This window comes from Cynoglossus semilaevis, chromosome 8 (assembly GCF_000523025.1).
Source record: "Cynoglossus semilaevis isolate Cse_v1.0 chromosome 8, Cse_v1.0, whole genome shotgun sequence".
NCBI lineage: Eukaryota > Metazoa > Chordata > Actinopteri > Pleuronectiformes > Cynoglossidae > Cynoglossus > Cynoglossus semilaevis.
This window is the reverse complement of record NC_024314.1, coordinates 13,623,643-13,635,628: the sequence shown is the minus strand read 5'-3', so window position 1 is coordinate 13,635,628 and position 11,986 is coordinate 13,623,643. Positions and strand designations below refer to the sequence as shown.

The 11,986-nt window shown below is 40.4% G+C and overlaps 4 protein-coding genes and 1 non-coding gene across 5 annotated transcripts; 3 read left to right on the top strand and 2 right to left on the bottom strand.

Annotated features, from left to right (window-relative positions):
- Positions 1–139: 139 nt before the first annotated feature.
- On the top strand, positions 140–211 carry trnaq-cug (transfer RNA glutamine (anticodon CUG)). Its single transcript has one exon. It is a non-coding gene; the product is annotated as a tRNA-Gln (tRNA).
- A 1,658-nt stretch (positions 212–1,869) lies between these two features.
- Positions 1,870–5,196, bottom strand: LOC103382308 (uncharacterized). Its single transcript, XM_008315055.3, has 2 exons — positions 5,063–5,196; positions 1,870–4,192 (listed from the first exon to the last, which is right to left on the bottom strand). The coding sequence occupies exon 2, from the start codon at positions 3,830–3,832 to the stop codon at positions 2,822–2,824; it is 1,011 nt and encodes a 336-aa protein (XP_008313277.1). The 5' UTR covers positions 3,833–4,192; positions 5,063–5,196; the 3' UTR covers positions 1,870–2,821.
- Positions 5,108–7,023, top strand: hbae4 (hemoglobin alpha embryonic-4). Its single transcript, XM_008315053.3, has 3 exons — positions 5,108–5,246; positions 5,707–5,911; positions 6,265–7,023. Exons 1-3 carry the CDS (start codon positions 5,155–5,157, stop codon positions 6,391–6,393), a joined length of 426 nt encoding a protein of 141 aa, XP_008313275.1. The 5' UTR covers positions 5,108–5,154; the 3' UTR covers positions 6,394–7,023.
- Positions 7,024–7,241: 218 nt separating this feature from the next.
- LOC103382309 (hemoglobin subunit beta-1-like) lies at positions 7,242–8,004 on the bottom strand. The gene is made up of 3 exons (XM_025057764.1): positions 7,838–8,004; positions 7,505–7,727; positions 7,242–7,380 (listed from the first exon to the last, which is right to left on the bottom strand). The coding sequence occupies exons 1-3, from the start codon at positions 7,927–7,929 to the stop codon at positions 7,252–7,254; spliced, it is 444 nt and encodes a 147-aa protein (XP_024913532.1). The 5' UTR covers positions 7,930–8,004; the 3' UTR covers positions 7,242–7,251.
- A 2,059-nt stretch (positions 8,005–10,063) lies between these two features.
- On the top strand, positions 10,064–10,891 carry LOC103382311 (hemoglobin subunit beta-1-like). Its single transcript, XM_008315057.3, has 3 exons — positions 10,064–10,227; positions 10,338–10,560; positions 10,685–10,891. Exons 1-3 carry the CDS (start codon positions 10,136–10,138, stop codon positions 10,811–10,813), a joined length of 444 nt encoding a protein of 147 aa, XP_008313279.1. The 5' UTR covers positions 10,064–10,135; the 3' UTR covers positions 10,814–10,891.
- The last annotated feature ends 1,095 nt before the right edge of the window (positions 10,892–11,986 follow it).

Below are 11,986 nucleotides of genomic sequence, written 5' to 3'. Positions count from 1 at the left end.
TCATCTATGAACTGAAACGTTTTTTAAATTTAAATTTAAAACCGTTTGTAAAACGAGTATAAAAAATACTGCCGACCCAACGTTCAGTCCATATCAAATATGATATAGAAGGTTTACATGTTTCCTAAGGTTGCATGGCGGTTCCATGGTGTAATGGTTAGCACTCTGGACTCTGAATCCAGCGATCCGAGTTCAAATCTCGGTGGAACCTTCTTATATGCAGTTTTATGATATTAATATATATTAATTTTCCTACATTGAATTCTCTAAAAGTGTTTTAAAACCAGTTCGATTGTGATAAACAAAGGAAACAGCCAACCTGGGCAGTTCGATCGTGATAAACAAAGGAAACAGCCAACCTGTGATGTACTGTGAAAAGTGTATGTAAGTATACTTTACATTATACCTACAGAAAATACAGTGGGGCTTCAAGATACGAGCCAGCCGAAAGTCAATTTTATTGTCAAATATGCCATACATACAGGACATATGACACAATGAAATTGCAGTCCACAGTGTTTTGACTCTGTTTTCTTAATTATTATTATTTTATCAATATATTTGTTTATATCTATGTTTTTGATGTTTAGACGGCGGGGTTAATTAAATTAATTAACAGTATATTTCTGGGGGGCTGGAACGGATTAATTGGTTTTTAGTTGTTTGCTTAATGGGGAAAATGCAATCGAGATAGGAGTGGATCGACACACCAGCAATTTTATAATGTGCAGCAGAAATATGTAATAAAAAAAAGCTAAAAATTAAGCAATAATGCTTACTCCAGAAATAAAGCAGTACAGGACTCATTTTAACAAAGTTTAAACCTTAAGTGAAATTATTATATTATTATTGTTCTATTTAACTATTGGCAGTATGTTAATAGACATTATTCAACTTATACAAATATTTATATTTAATTAACCCTGAATTTTTTATTTGACTCGTAAGTCTCACTGTGATCAAGATGCTTTGTACAAGACATGCAAAGCACCTTAAAGACAGCTCGACGACCACAATTCACCAATGACTTACATCAATCAACAATCAATACAAATATTACAGACATGATTTTGGAAGAAATGTCTTTCCCATTAACAGTTAATGAAACCCAGAGAGTTCTATCCCTGTCCTTTGTTCAAAAGGTCTTTCATGGTGAATGACTCTACCCAACCATCCAGTTTTGGTTTGTTCTTTCAAGGTTGTAGCTGCAGCACCTAATTCTGGAGATAAGAGCTTCAGACTGCTCTCTCTGCAGGTGGATGGACTTATTTGCAAGGTCATCAGTTCTTGATTGCTTGGAAACAAAACAGACCAGTAGTCCAAAAGACTGAGTTAAAGGACTGTTTTCATCTTCATCAGTTATCATTTAATTCAAGATCCCTTTAGTGTAAATGTACACTGAATCTGGTACCAGACAGAAACTGCTTGAAGCTGAAAATATGCGTACTATTCATTCCATCACATAAAAAAGTGTTCAGAATGATAGCATTTGTTTCTTCCTTTTGAATTTTTTCCGACATTTATTGAACATGCCTGTGAAGCACTTAGAGATACCTGAACATATCCTGGAAAGGATCCTCTGGAGGCACGACTTTGGTGAAAGTTTCTGTCTAGACACAAGAAACGGCTCTGCAAAGTAGCGCCGCACCTTCTGAACAAAAGTTTGTTCAACTTCTGGATCTTGAATCAGGATCAGTATCTCCAGAGCCAGGCCAAACGTATCGTTAAGTTCTTTGAATACGTCTTTAGCCCATCGCTCAACCTCATGCTTCTCTGGAGTATGTGTCTCCGAGAGGACAAGTCCATCCAGGATCTGCTCTATGAGCCCATGGGCATACCTTGCAAGGCCGTGGCAGCAGTGGGCCTTAGTAATGCACTTCTCAAGAACGGCAAGTGTCATCATAATGACAGTATACCGGGTTTGCTGCCTTCCAGGGTTTAACTGTGCTGATTCCATGGTCTCAGAGGTCACTGTCTGCTGTTTTATCTCCATAAATGCCTCCCCGTCTCTTGTGTTTATTGGTAGGTGGTCCACACAATGTACATCACTGCTGTCTCTCCATCTACTCTTTCTCTAATATATAATAATAATAACATATTAAGACAGCCATGCTGTTGAATTACAGCGCTCTCTCCTTTTTCCCCATGTCTTCTCGTATCTTCTTTGCTGACATTTTAAATTATGTCTTTAAAAACAATGACGTCCAGGGCCATCCAGTGTTTATAGTGATGCACTTCTGCCTTTACATCTTTCCTTTTCTTGTTTTTCAAGGATAGTTTTTGGACTTCCACACATAAGACCACACTTCAAAGGTATTTTCTGACAGATTAACAACCTTTGATCCAGAAGAAGGTAGTAATGCAGTCTTAATTATGGCTAACGCTTAAGCAAATTTTAAGGAAGATTCCAGATTACAACACGTACACACATGTATGACATTTATGGAAGCTTTTGAATACCAACAAAAAAAAGTTTTCAGATCAATTAAGTTAATTTAGATTATTTTTCACTTCAGCAAATGAGCAAATGTGGATGGGAATGAATGATGTAAATAACTAAATAAAAATAGCCATAAAAAGTTGCAGCCATTTTATTCAATGTCTGGTTCACTGTAACTGTTCATTTACATTGTTGATGATTGTGCATTGTACGTTTTTATAAACCAGTGTTTCCCTGAGTGGGTTACGGCCCATCAGAGTGACTCCAAGGAGTACAGGAGGGCCACACAGGCGGCGTTGAGGTGTCAGTTTAAGCGACAACTGCATCAGTGAATGTGCTCAGTTTTTTCCAAGCAGAACATAGAACTCTGGGAACGTCTCTCTACCCTGGTTTCTCTTTAGCTCTGTCATTAGAAAAGAAATTATTTAATTTTAAAAAGAAGTCATAGGCCGGAGAAATCTCTCGGAGGATGGTTACATCACGGTCAAGGTGTGACAGGTCGTCATGACGCTCCACCACATTGTTGACATGAAGGGTGGCTTTATGGATGTCACCTTGATTGGAGATGTGAGGGTCAGGTTGAAGCAGAGGCCGGGTGTGAAATGACGCTTCGTTAAAATACTGTTTCCTTGCATCTGGAAAGAAGATGTCTTCCAATAACGTGCTATCGTCTACGTCTTTATTTGTATCATTTGCACCTGATGTTTTCCATTTGTGGATGGGGGGTATGTAACGGACCAAGAAAAAGATGGCAAGTAAAAGTACTGCACAGGCGCCCAGACTTATGGCCAGTTTTGTGATGGACAAACAAGTGTGGTGTCTGTGGCTGCGTTTCAAATGTCGCTCTGAATAGAGGAAAACATGGAGCACCATTGTTCTGATGATGGCCTCTTTCATGACAGGGTCTCGCATCAAAATCAGGCCGATCATCACATCACCAAACTTACGTCTCAAATCTCTCAGGACAACTTTAGCCACTAGCTTTGCTCTGGCCAGGTTGGGATAATAGCCCACAGTGATTCCCTCCATTATGATTTGTTCCATTGCCAGATCAACCAGGTGTTTAGAGTACATGGCAGTCGACACGGTGCCCCACATGTCAAGAGCTTTGATCTTGGTGAGCATCGTGTACACCATGGTGGCCACAAATTGCCAGATGTATTTTTCAGTTGCAGCTTTTTGTAGATTCTCTTCAATGTCCAGTGTTTCTTCAACAATGGGCTCTGGTGGAACTTTTTTTTTTTCTTTTTTCTTTTCTTTTGCCTTCGCTTTTGCTTTTGCTTTTGCTTTTACTTTGACTTTGACTTTTTCTTTTCCTTTTACTTTGACTTTAACTTTTGCTTTTTCTTTTTCTTTCTTCCTTTTTCCTCTCTGGCGTTTTCCCCCCTCCATGATGTCGCATCACTACATCCTTCTGGATTTAATCAGGGTTTTCATTAGCTTTAAGTCGGCTGTCTATTTGTTCTGTTCAACAAAAGCAGTCATCCTGGTTGTACTGCAGCCATCTGCTGGTCCCTTTCTTCCATTGTCATCCTGCTGTAAACAGCCCTCATTTGTTCCACTTTAAAGCTATCAAACAGCAAATGCATGTCTTTGATGTAGTTGGTTACATCAGAGCTGTGATGTCATCTATGCAGGGAGTCCACTTCTTTTCTTTGTATGATTTTTACGGGCAGTTGGCATCTGTCTGTAGCATTCTTCCCACTCTGACTGTTCTATTCTCATTCACTTACTTTTCACAGCAAGGGAAACCTGCAGAATATAAACATTATGTTCGATGTACATTGTTGATGAGCAGCTAACGCTGTTAAGCCAATTACCACAATTATATGGCAAAATATGGCATTTGTTGTTCATGAAACAACATGGTTTTTTTTAAATAAATGTGAGCATTTCTGACGTAAAAATGGCCGAGGTACAGCAAGCCCCACCCATTGGCCTTTGACTAACAGCTTGTGCAGCCGGAGATAGCAGCAGAAATAGCTTATCTGTCAAAGGACGGCCCAAAAACAGAAAAAAGCCTGAATCATGTTTTATGAATGTCAGAATAAAATAAAAAGAATGTTGAAAAAAGAAACAACAGGCCCAAAGCTAATCAAATGTTAGACCTCGAGTAGATTAGCTTAGCTTAGCTACTGTATAGCTATTATCTCAATATCTAGAAAACTTCACTTTTAACTTGTGAAAAAAAGAAGTCATGGGATACTTAAAAAATACCGTCTGAATGTGATACTTAGTCCCGGCCTCTGAGCTTAAACAGAACAAACAGATTAAAGCCTTAAAGCCTTAAATATAGAGCCGTTAAAAAAGAGTTAAAGAAGGAGCGCAGGATGTAATTCTAATAAGACCCCCACCACCACACACATACACACACACACACACACACACACACCCTGCTCCCTGCCCTGCAGGCTGCTGTGTGATAACACTGAGGTGGAAAACAACCCAGCTGCTGCCAGCGCACAAGCTCTGCTTCACAAACATCAACTTTATTGTTATTTTTTTTCATGTCACCTTTTATTTCTTTTTCTTACCAAAAAGGGTGAACACAACATAATTTTTTTAATGTTATCTTTGAGCCAGTGATGATACATATGTTGGACTGATGCTTCTTTTACTCACACGGCTGCTGAGGTCGCCTGCTGTTTCTTCTTCTCTGTTGCTGCTGCTCAGGGTGAAATCAACAACATCAAGGAGAACCAGACGAAGCTGAGATGCTGTCAAAGAAGGAGAAGAAGTTGATCGCAGAAATCTGGGATCGACTGAAGCATGTGGCTGAACACATTGGCTCAGACGCCCTGCTTAGGTACGTCTACACTGTCACACTGTAGAATGTTGAGAGAATAAGGACATCAACTGTGATGGCTGTAGACTCCTAACCCTGACCCCAGGGTGCTGCAGACATTACACCACTGACGTGTGGAAGAAAGTAGTACTTATTCAGATGTTTTAGTTAACTTTACATTTGTCACACTCTGTTCTGACAGTTTATTGTAAGGTTTTTTTACATTAAAATTTGGTAACTTATAATCAATTACAAAATAAGTTGTCCTTTAAGGTAGCAAAGAGGATGAGGATGAGAGTGAAGATGAGGATAACGATGATAAAGATTAGGTTAAGGATGAGCATGAAGGCAAAGAGGATGGACAGATGGGGATGATCAGAATAAGAATTAGAATAAGATGACACCGAAGACAGGATGACGATGATGCTGATGATGAAGATGATGCTGATGCTGATGATTTAATCTTCTGGGAACACTACAGGATGTTTGCCTCTTATCCAGGAACTAAGACGTACTTTTCCCACCTGGACATCAGCCCCGGCTCTGAACACCTGTTGTCCCACGGGAAGAAGATTGTCCTGGCCATAGCAGAAGGATCCAAGGACATCAGCCAGCTGACCGTCACCCTGGCTCCTCTGCAGACGCTGCACGCCTACCAACTTAGAATAGACCCCACAAACTTCAAGGTGCTAAAGCTGAGAAGCAGAAGGAAGGAAATACAACTAAGGAAAAGATTAGTATTTGTTTTTAAAAGGACAGGCGGCAAACATTATGAGAAACACAAATATAATGTAATCAAATCCTGCAGTAAGGATTCTAAACCTAACTGTTGAATATCAGACAGAATTCACTTTGTCACAGCACAGCACAGCACAGCAGGGAGTTGTTGATTAACTACATCACACACCACAGCTGGTATTATTATGAATATGTTATGTGCATTCTCCTTTGTTCATGTTGAGAATATAAACGGATGGGAGCTGGAAAAACTAACGTCATCTGTTCACTTCAGTAACAAGAACTCCTCCTCCTCCCACAGCTTTTCTCTCACTGTATGCTGGTCTCCCTGGCCGTCTACATGGGTGAGGACTTCGATCCAGTCGCACACGCAGCAATGGACAAATACTTGTCGGCCTTCGCAGCTGTGCTCGCAGAGAAATACAGATGAGAGACCTGGCCAGTGTCTGAGATATTCCTGCTTCCTGAAATGTGTTTGTTTGTGTATTGAATATGAAATGATAGTTGTTGTATTAATGAATGTTTCATCATGTACAAAGGTATATACAATTTACAGTGCAATACTTAAAAACAGCTATTCCGAATAAAAATGATATTACTGTCAGCATTTGTCGCAGCAACAGTCTGACTTCACCGAGCTTTTATTTTGGTATTTCCGGTTACCGGCAGTGTGAATCTGCAAATAAGCTTAATCAAAAATATTTGGATTGAACATTTATAATTAATATTTACCATTGAGGTTAAGGTTTAATAATTATATTTAACTATTTGATATCTTTTTACTAACAAATACTGTTGACTTTTAAATATTCAAACCACTTTTTAAACATTGTTTGAAGCTAATGCCCTGTGTGTGTGTGCATACAGAGATCACACACACACATTTTTCAAGTTCGGTCTTATCTTCTGTTTAACAAAGATCTTGTACGTGTAATTTGACAGTAAGTACTTCATTGTACATCAAGTGCTGGTGATGGCATTTAAATTAAGGTTAATTTCTTGTATTTATTTACAGGTTATGTATTGTAATTGTTAAATAAAGTTAGATACATGTGTTGAATTGCTGTTCGTCCACATTAATGTTTGGTCAGTGTCTCCTTCTCAGTCCCTGCAGGGTTTGGACTATTCTACCGGGTGATATTTAATACAGTTGTGTCTTAAAAAACAGACGTTCAGGTCACATTTACTGCAATGACTTTTTATTTCCTGGAAGATGACATTCTGATCCAGTGTTCAGGTTTCAGTGTGCAAAGACAAAGATGATCTTCAAGGGCAGAGGCTTCTGGGTTCAGTGGTACTGTCTTCCCAGAGCTGACACCACCACAGCCACAAACTTCTGGAAGGTGGCCTGCACCTCAGGAGTGAAGGCGCTTCCGAGTTTGGCAGCGATGACGATGGTGAGGCAGTCAGCCAGCAGCTGGACAGAGAAGAACAAGTTGGAGATCATTCAGTGATTCACACAGAATGTGTGGGCGTTATTTTATCATCAGTGTAATCTGGTCATTTTTACTTGGTTTTCTCTCCTGATTTTTTCTTTTTACCTTGAAGTTGTCAGGATCCACGTGCAGCTTCTCAGAGTGCAGGACGCTCAGCTCGGCATAGGTGGCCTTGATGTTGTCCATGTTCTTCACAGCCCGGTCCAGACCGTGCAGCACCCTGATTCCATGGGCTGCAATCATTGGGTTGCTCTTGATGGCGTTGGCGTTGTAGAGGTTACCGAAGCCCCCGAAATACCTCTGAGTCCAGGGGTAAACAATCAGACACCTGAGGTGGAAGGACAGTGAAGAAAAGTCATGAGTTCAATGATGAAAACCAATCAGATGATACGCAGCATTTCCTGGATTGGTGTAGAATGAGCAGCCTTATGGTTGTACCTGCTCAGAGCCTTGGGGCCGATGTCCTCATAGTCCAGGCTGGAGAAGATGCTGTTGATGATGTCACGCTCCTGCTCAGTCCATTCAACCATGTTTGCTCTTTGGGTTTTTGTCTTTTTTCTTCAAGACTCAAAGAAAAAATGCTGAGTAGATTCTTCGGCGCCCCCTCTGGCTCTATTTAAATGAACCAGGGTCTCCTCCACCCACAGGAGCAGGGGTCTGTGATTGGCTGCAGATGAAGAGGCTCTGATAAAGCTCAGAACTTTCCAGATGCTTCTGGATGTCTCTATAGCTAGAATCAAGGTCAACAGTATGGACTTTAGTTTAAACATTCACAGCTGATGAATATTCTTGATTTAGGTCCAATCATTTACACTGAAGAGCGCTGCCATCACATCTGAGGTTGGTCCAACATACGTCAGGAGAAGCCTACAGTACAGGTCTCACTAGAAAAGCATGGGCCACATTTGGGCTGTAGAAGACCTAAGTGGGAATAAACTGACACAGAGTACCATGTGTCATTGTTGGGTTCCAAGGTTTGTGTTCCATTTGAAGGCCTACAGATGAGGCCTACAGATGAGGTCTACATGAAAGTCAGATTGAATGACCTTTGGGACTCATTGAATGTCAGCCAGAACAATCTGTAAGCCCATAAAACAATACCCCCATTGTTGTAGCTCAGGTTTTAATGATCTGCTATCACTCTATTCTGTGCCAACATGGGCAAATATACGGGGTCTACAGTCCAGTGGAACCAGCCTAAGTGGGCCCCCCTCTGAAGCCCTTAATACTTATCATGATATACATGTGTAAAATATGAATAGCAATATTGTTAGAATTATTATTAGTAGTAGCAATAGTAATATTTATACAACTGTTGTTTTTTTGCTGTTATTATTTATATTGTTACATCAAATCCTGTTTTCGTTTTTGTTCTTATGGCATTTTTGTAAGATTTAATGTTAGAAAATAATGTTAAAAAACAACCTCCCATGGAAAAAACATGGAAAGGGAGGTGTGGGGGGGTTAAAGACTACTGAACACAGCTGCTTAAATCCACAGTACCATGTGTCATTGTTGGGTTCAGACTGACTGGTCCTACAGATCAAGCCCTGCTGGTTGAAACTATCAAACCATCAAACCCAAATGGGCAAACTCAGCAGGGTAGCAAAAAAACCTGTCAACCCCACTTGGTACACACTAGCTGGGCTACAAATAATGAACTATTAAAATCTGTTACTAGAATGTGTCTGACCAGTAGTAATTATAATAATGTGATATCAAACTATTCTTTGATCTTTGCTACAGTCATGGCCAATTTAAAGGAAGAGCATCATCTGGTCCACATGTGTGGTGTACCAGCTGATGTGTCCTGCATCTTATCTGCCTAAACATACAAGTGTCACTGCCTTAAAGATAATGCATCTCCTCAGTCCCACCCTCACAGCTGTGAAAAATGGGGCCACAACCCTCACTGCAACATGTGGATTCAAGCAGCTGTGTGCAGTAGTCTTTGAAGGGCCCCGCCCCTCTGTTTTCATGTTTTCTTCGTGGAAGGTTGTTTTTTAACATTAAAGCTACAAAATGCCTTAAGAACAAAAGAGAAAACAGGATTTGATGTATCAATATAAATAATAACTGTTGGACTGTAGACCCCGTATATTTGCCCATGTTGGCACAGAATAGAGTGATAGCAGATCATTAAAACCTGAGCTACAACAATGGGGGTATTGTTTTATGGGCTTACAGATTGTTCTGGCTGACATTCAATGAGTCCCAAAGGTCATTCAATCTGACTTTCATGTAGACCTCATCTGTAGGCCTCATCTGTAGGCCTTCAAATGGAACACAAACCTTGGAACCCAACAATGACACATGGTACTCTGTGTCAGTTTATTCCCACTTAGGTCTTCTACAGCCCAAATGTGGCCCATGCTTTTCTAGTGAGACCTGTACTGTAGGCTTCTCCTGACGTATGTTGGACCAACCTCAGATGTGATGGCAGCGCTCTTCAGTGTAAATGATTGGACCTAAATCAAGAATATTCATCAGCTGTGAATGTTTAAACTAAAGTCCATACTGTTGACCTTGATTCTAGCTATAGAGACATCCAGAAGCATCTGGAAAGTTCTGAGCTTTATCAGAGCCTCTTCATCTGCAGCCAATCACAGACCCCTGCTCCTGTGGGTGGAGGAGACCCTGGTTCATTTAAATAGAGCCAGAGGGGGCGCCGAAGAATCTACTCAGCATTTTTTCTTTGAGTCTTGAAGAAAAAAGACAAAAACCCAAAGAGCAAACATGGTTGAATGGACTGAGCAGGAGCGTGACATCATCAACAGCATCTTCTCCAGCCTGGACTATGAGGACATCGGCCCCAAGGCTCTGAGCAGGTACAACCATAAGGCTGCTCATTCTACACCAATCCAGGAAATGCTGCGTATCATCTGATTGGTTTTCATCATTGAACTCATGACGTTTCTTCACTGTCCTTCCACCTCAGGTGTCTGATTGTTTACCCCTGGACTCAGAGGTATTTCGGGGGCTTCGGTAACCTCTACAACGCCAACGCCATCAAGAGCAACCCAATGATTGCAGCCCATGGAATCAGGGTGCTGCACGGTCTGGACCGGGCTGTGAAGAACATGGACAACATCAAGGCCACCTATGCCGAGCTGAGCGTCCTGCACTCTGAGAAGCTGCACGTGGATCCTGACAACTTCAAGGTAAAAAGAAAAAATCAGGAGAGAAAACCAAGTAAAAATGACCAGATTACACTGATGATAAAATAACGCCCACACATTCTGTGTGAATCACTGAATGATCTCCAACTTGTTCTTCTCTGTCCAGCTGCTGGCTGACTGCCTCACCATCGTCATCGCTGCCAAACTCGGAAGCGCCTTCACTCCTGAGGTGCAGGCCACCTTCCAGAAGTTTGTGGCTGTGGTGGTGTCAGCTCTGGGAAGCCAGTACCACTGAACCCAGAAGCCTCTGCCCTTGAAGATCATCTTTGTCTTTGCAGTAAAATAAAACAAACAAACAAACAAAACAAAAAAACGAACTTTGACCAATTTTGTCTGTTTTTTTTTCTTTGGAATGTGTGGTACAGTTACAGAGAGCCACAGATACAGTTATACAGAGCTTCACTTCAGTATCGTCCGTGTGATTGTGTCAGAAGAGGTTTATACCAAATAATCCATCACTGTTTTGGAGGCATCTACAGGAAGTCGTCAGCAGCAGATGTGCATGTCCTCTTCTATAACTCATCGGAAGAATATTATTATATTTTTATGGTAACAATATATTAATTATTATTAAATCACTTTAAGAAGTTACATATAGGAGACGCCATCTAGTCTACGTGTCGACACAATTAAAGAAATGGGATGACGTCAGTTCGAATTTCATGACAAACAAAAAGGGAGACAAACACGAAAAAAACAATTAAAAACTTTGAAAGATAGTCCTTCTTACTCTGACAAATTCTCTTCCGGGCCGGAGAGAACCAGACGATAAGGTGGAATGGACAGTCATTAGGAAAATAGTAAAACCTCATTGAATTCAGCAGGTAGCAATGTTAGCGTTAGCATCGCCCCCAGCCGTCACGATAAACCTTTATTTCCGTTTTCACCTCAACACGATTTAATTGAAAGAAATAAAGTCTGCTTTTAGCCACCAAAGATTTAAAAAATAATAATAAGTGATGTACCGTATCTAATTGAATTTAATAAAAAAAATCAAGTATTCAGAACAATACCGTATAAAAAATGTATTTTGACAGAAATTCTCACGTTAGTGGATCTGGGCGTCACCAGTAGATGGCACAATTGTATCGTCTATCGTCTGACTGCTGCGATTGGCTTCAGTTCCCCTGCGACCATGGAAGGACGGTTTCCTTAAAGTGAATATATACAGTATATATATACACACACATACAGTATATACATACATACATATATATATAGAGGGGGGGGGATTAACGAATATATGCAGGCAACACTACTGTAACTGTCAATAATGTTTGATGGGTTCTCGTTTTTAATCAAATGTTAGAATTACTTTTTTTAAAATAGTATTATATATACATATATTACATGTCGAACATTTTTTTCTTCTTTATTTTTTCTTATTTCACATATTTACATTATTATC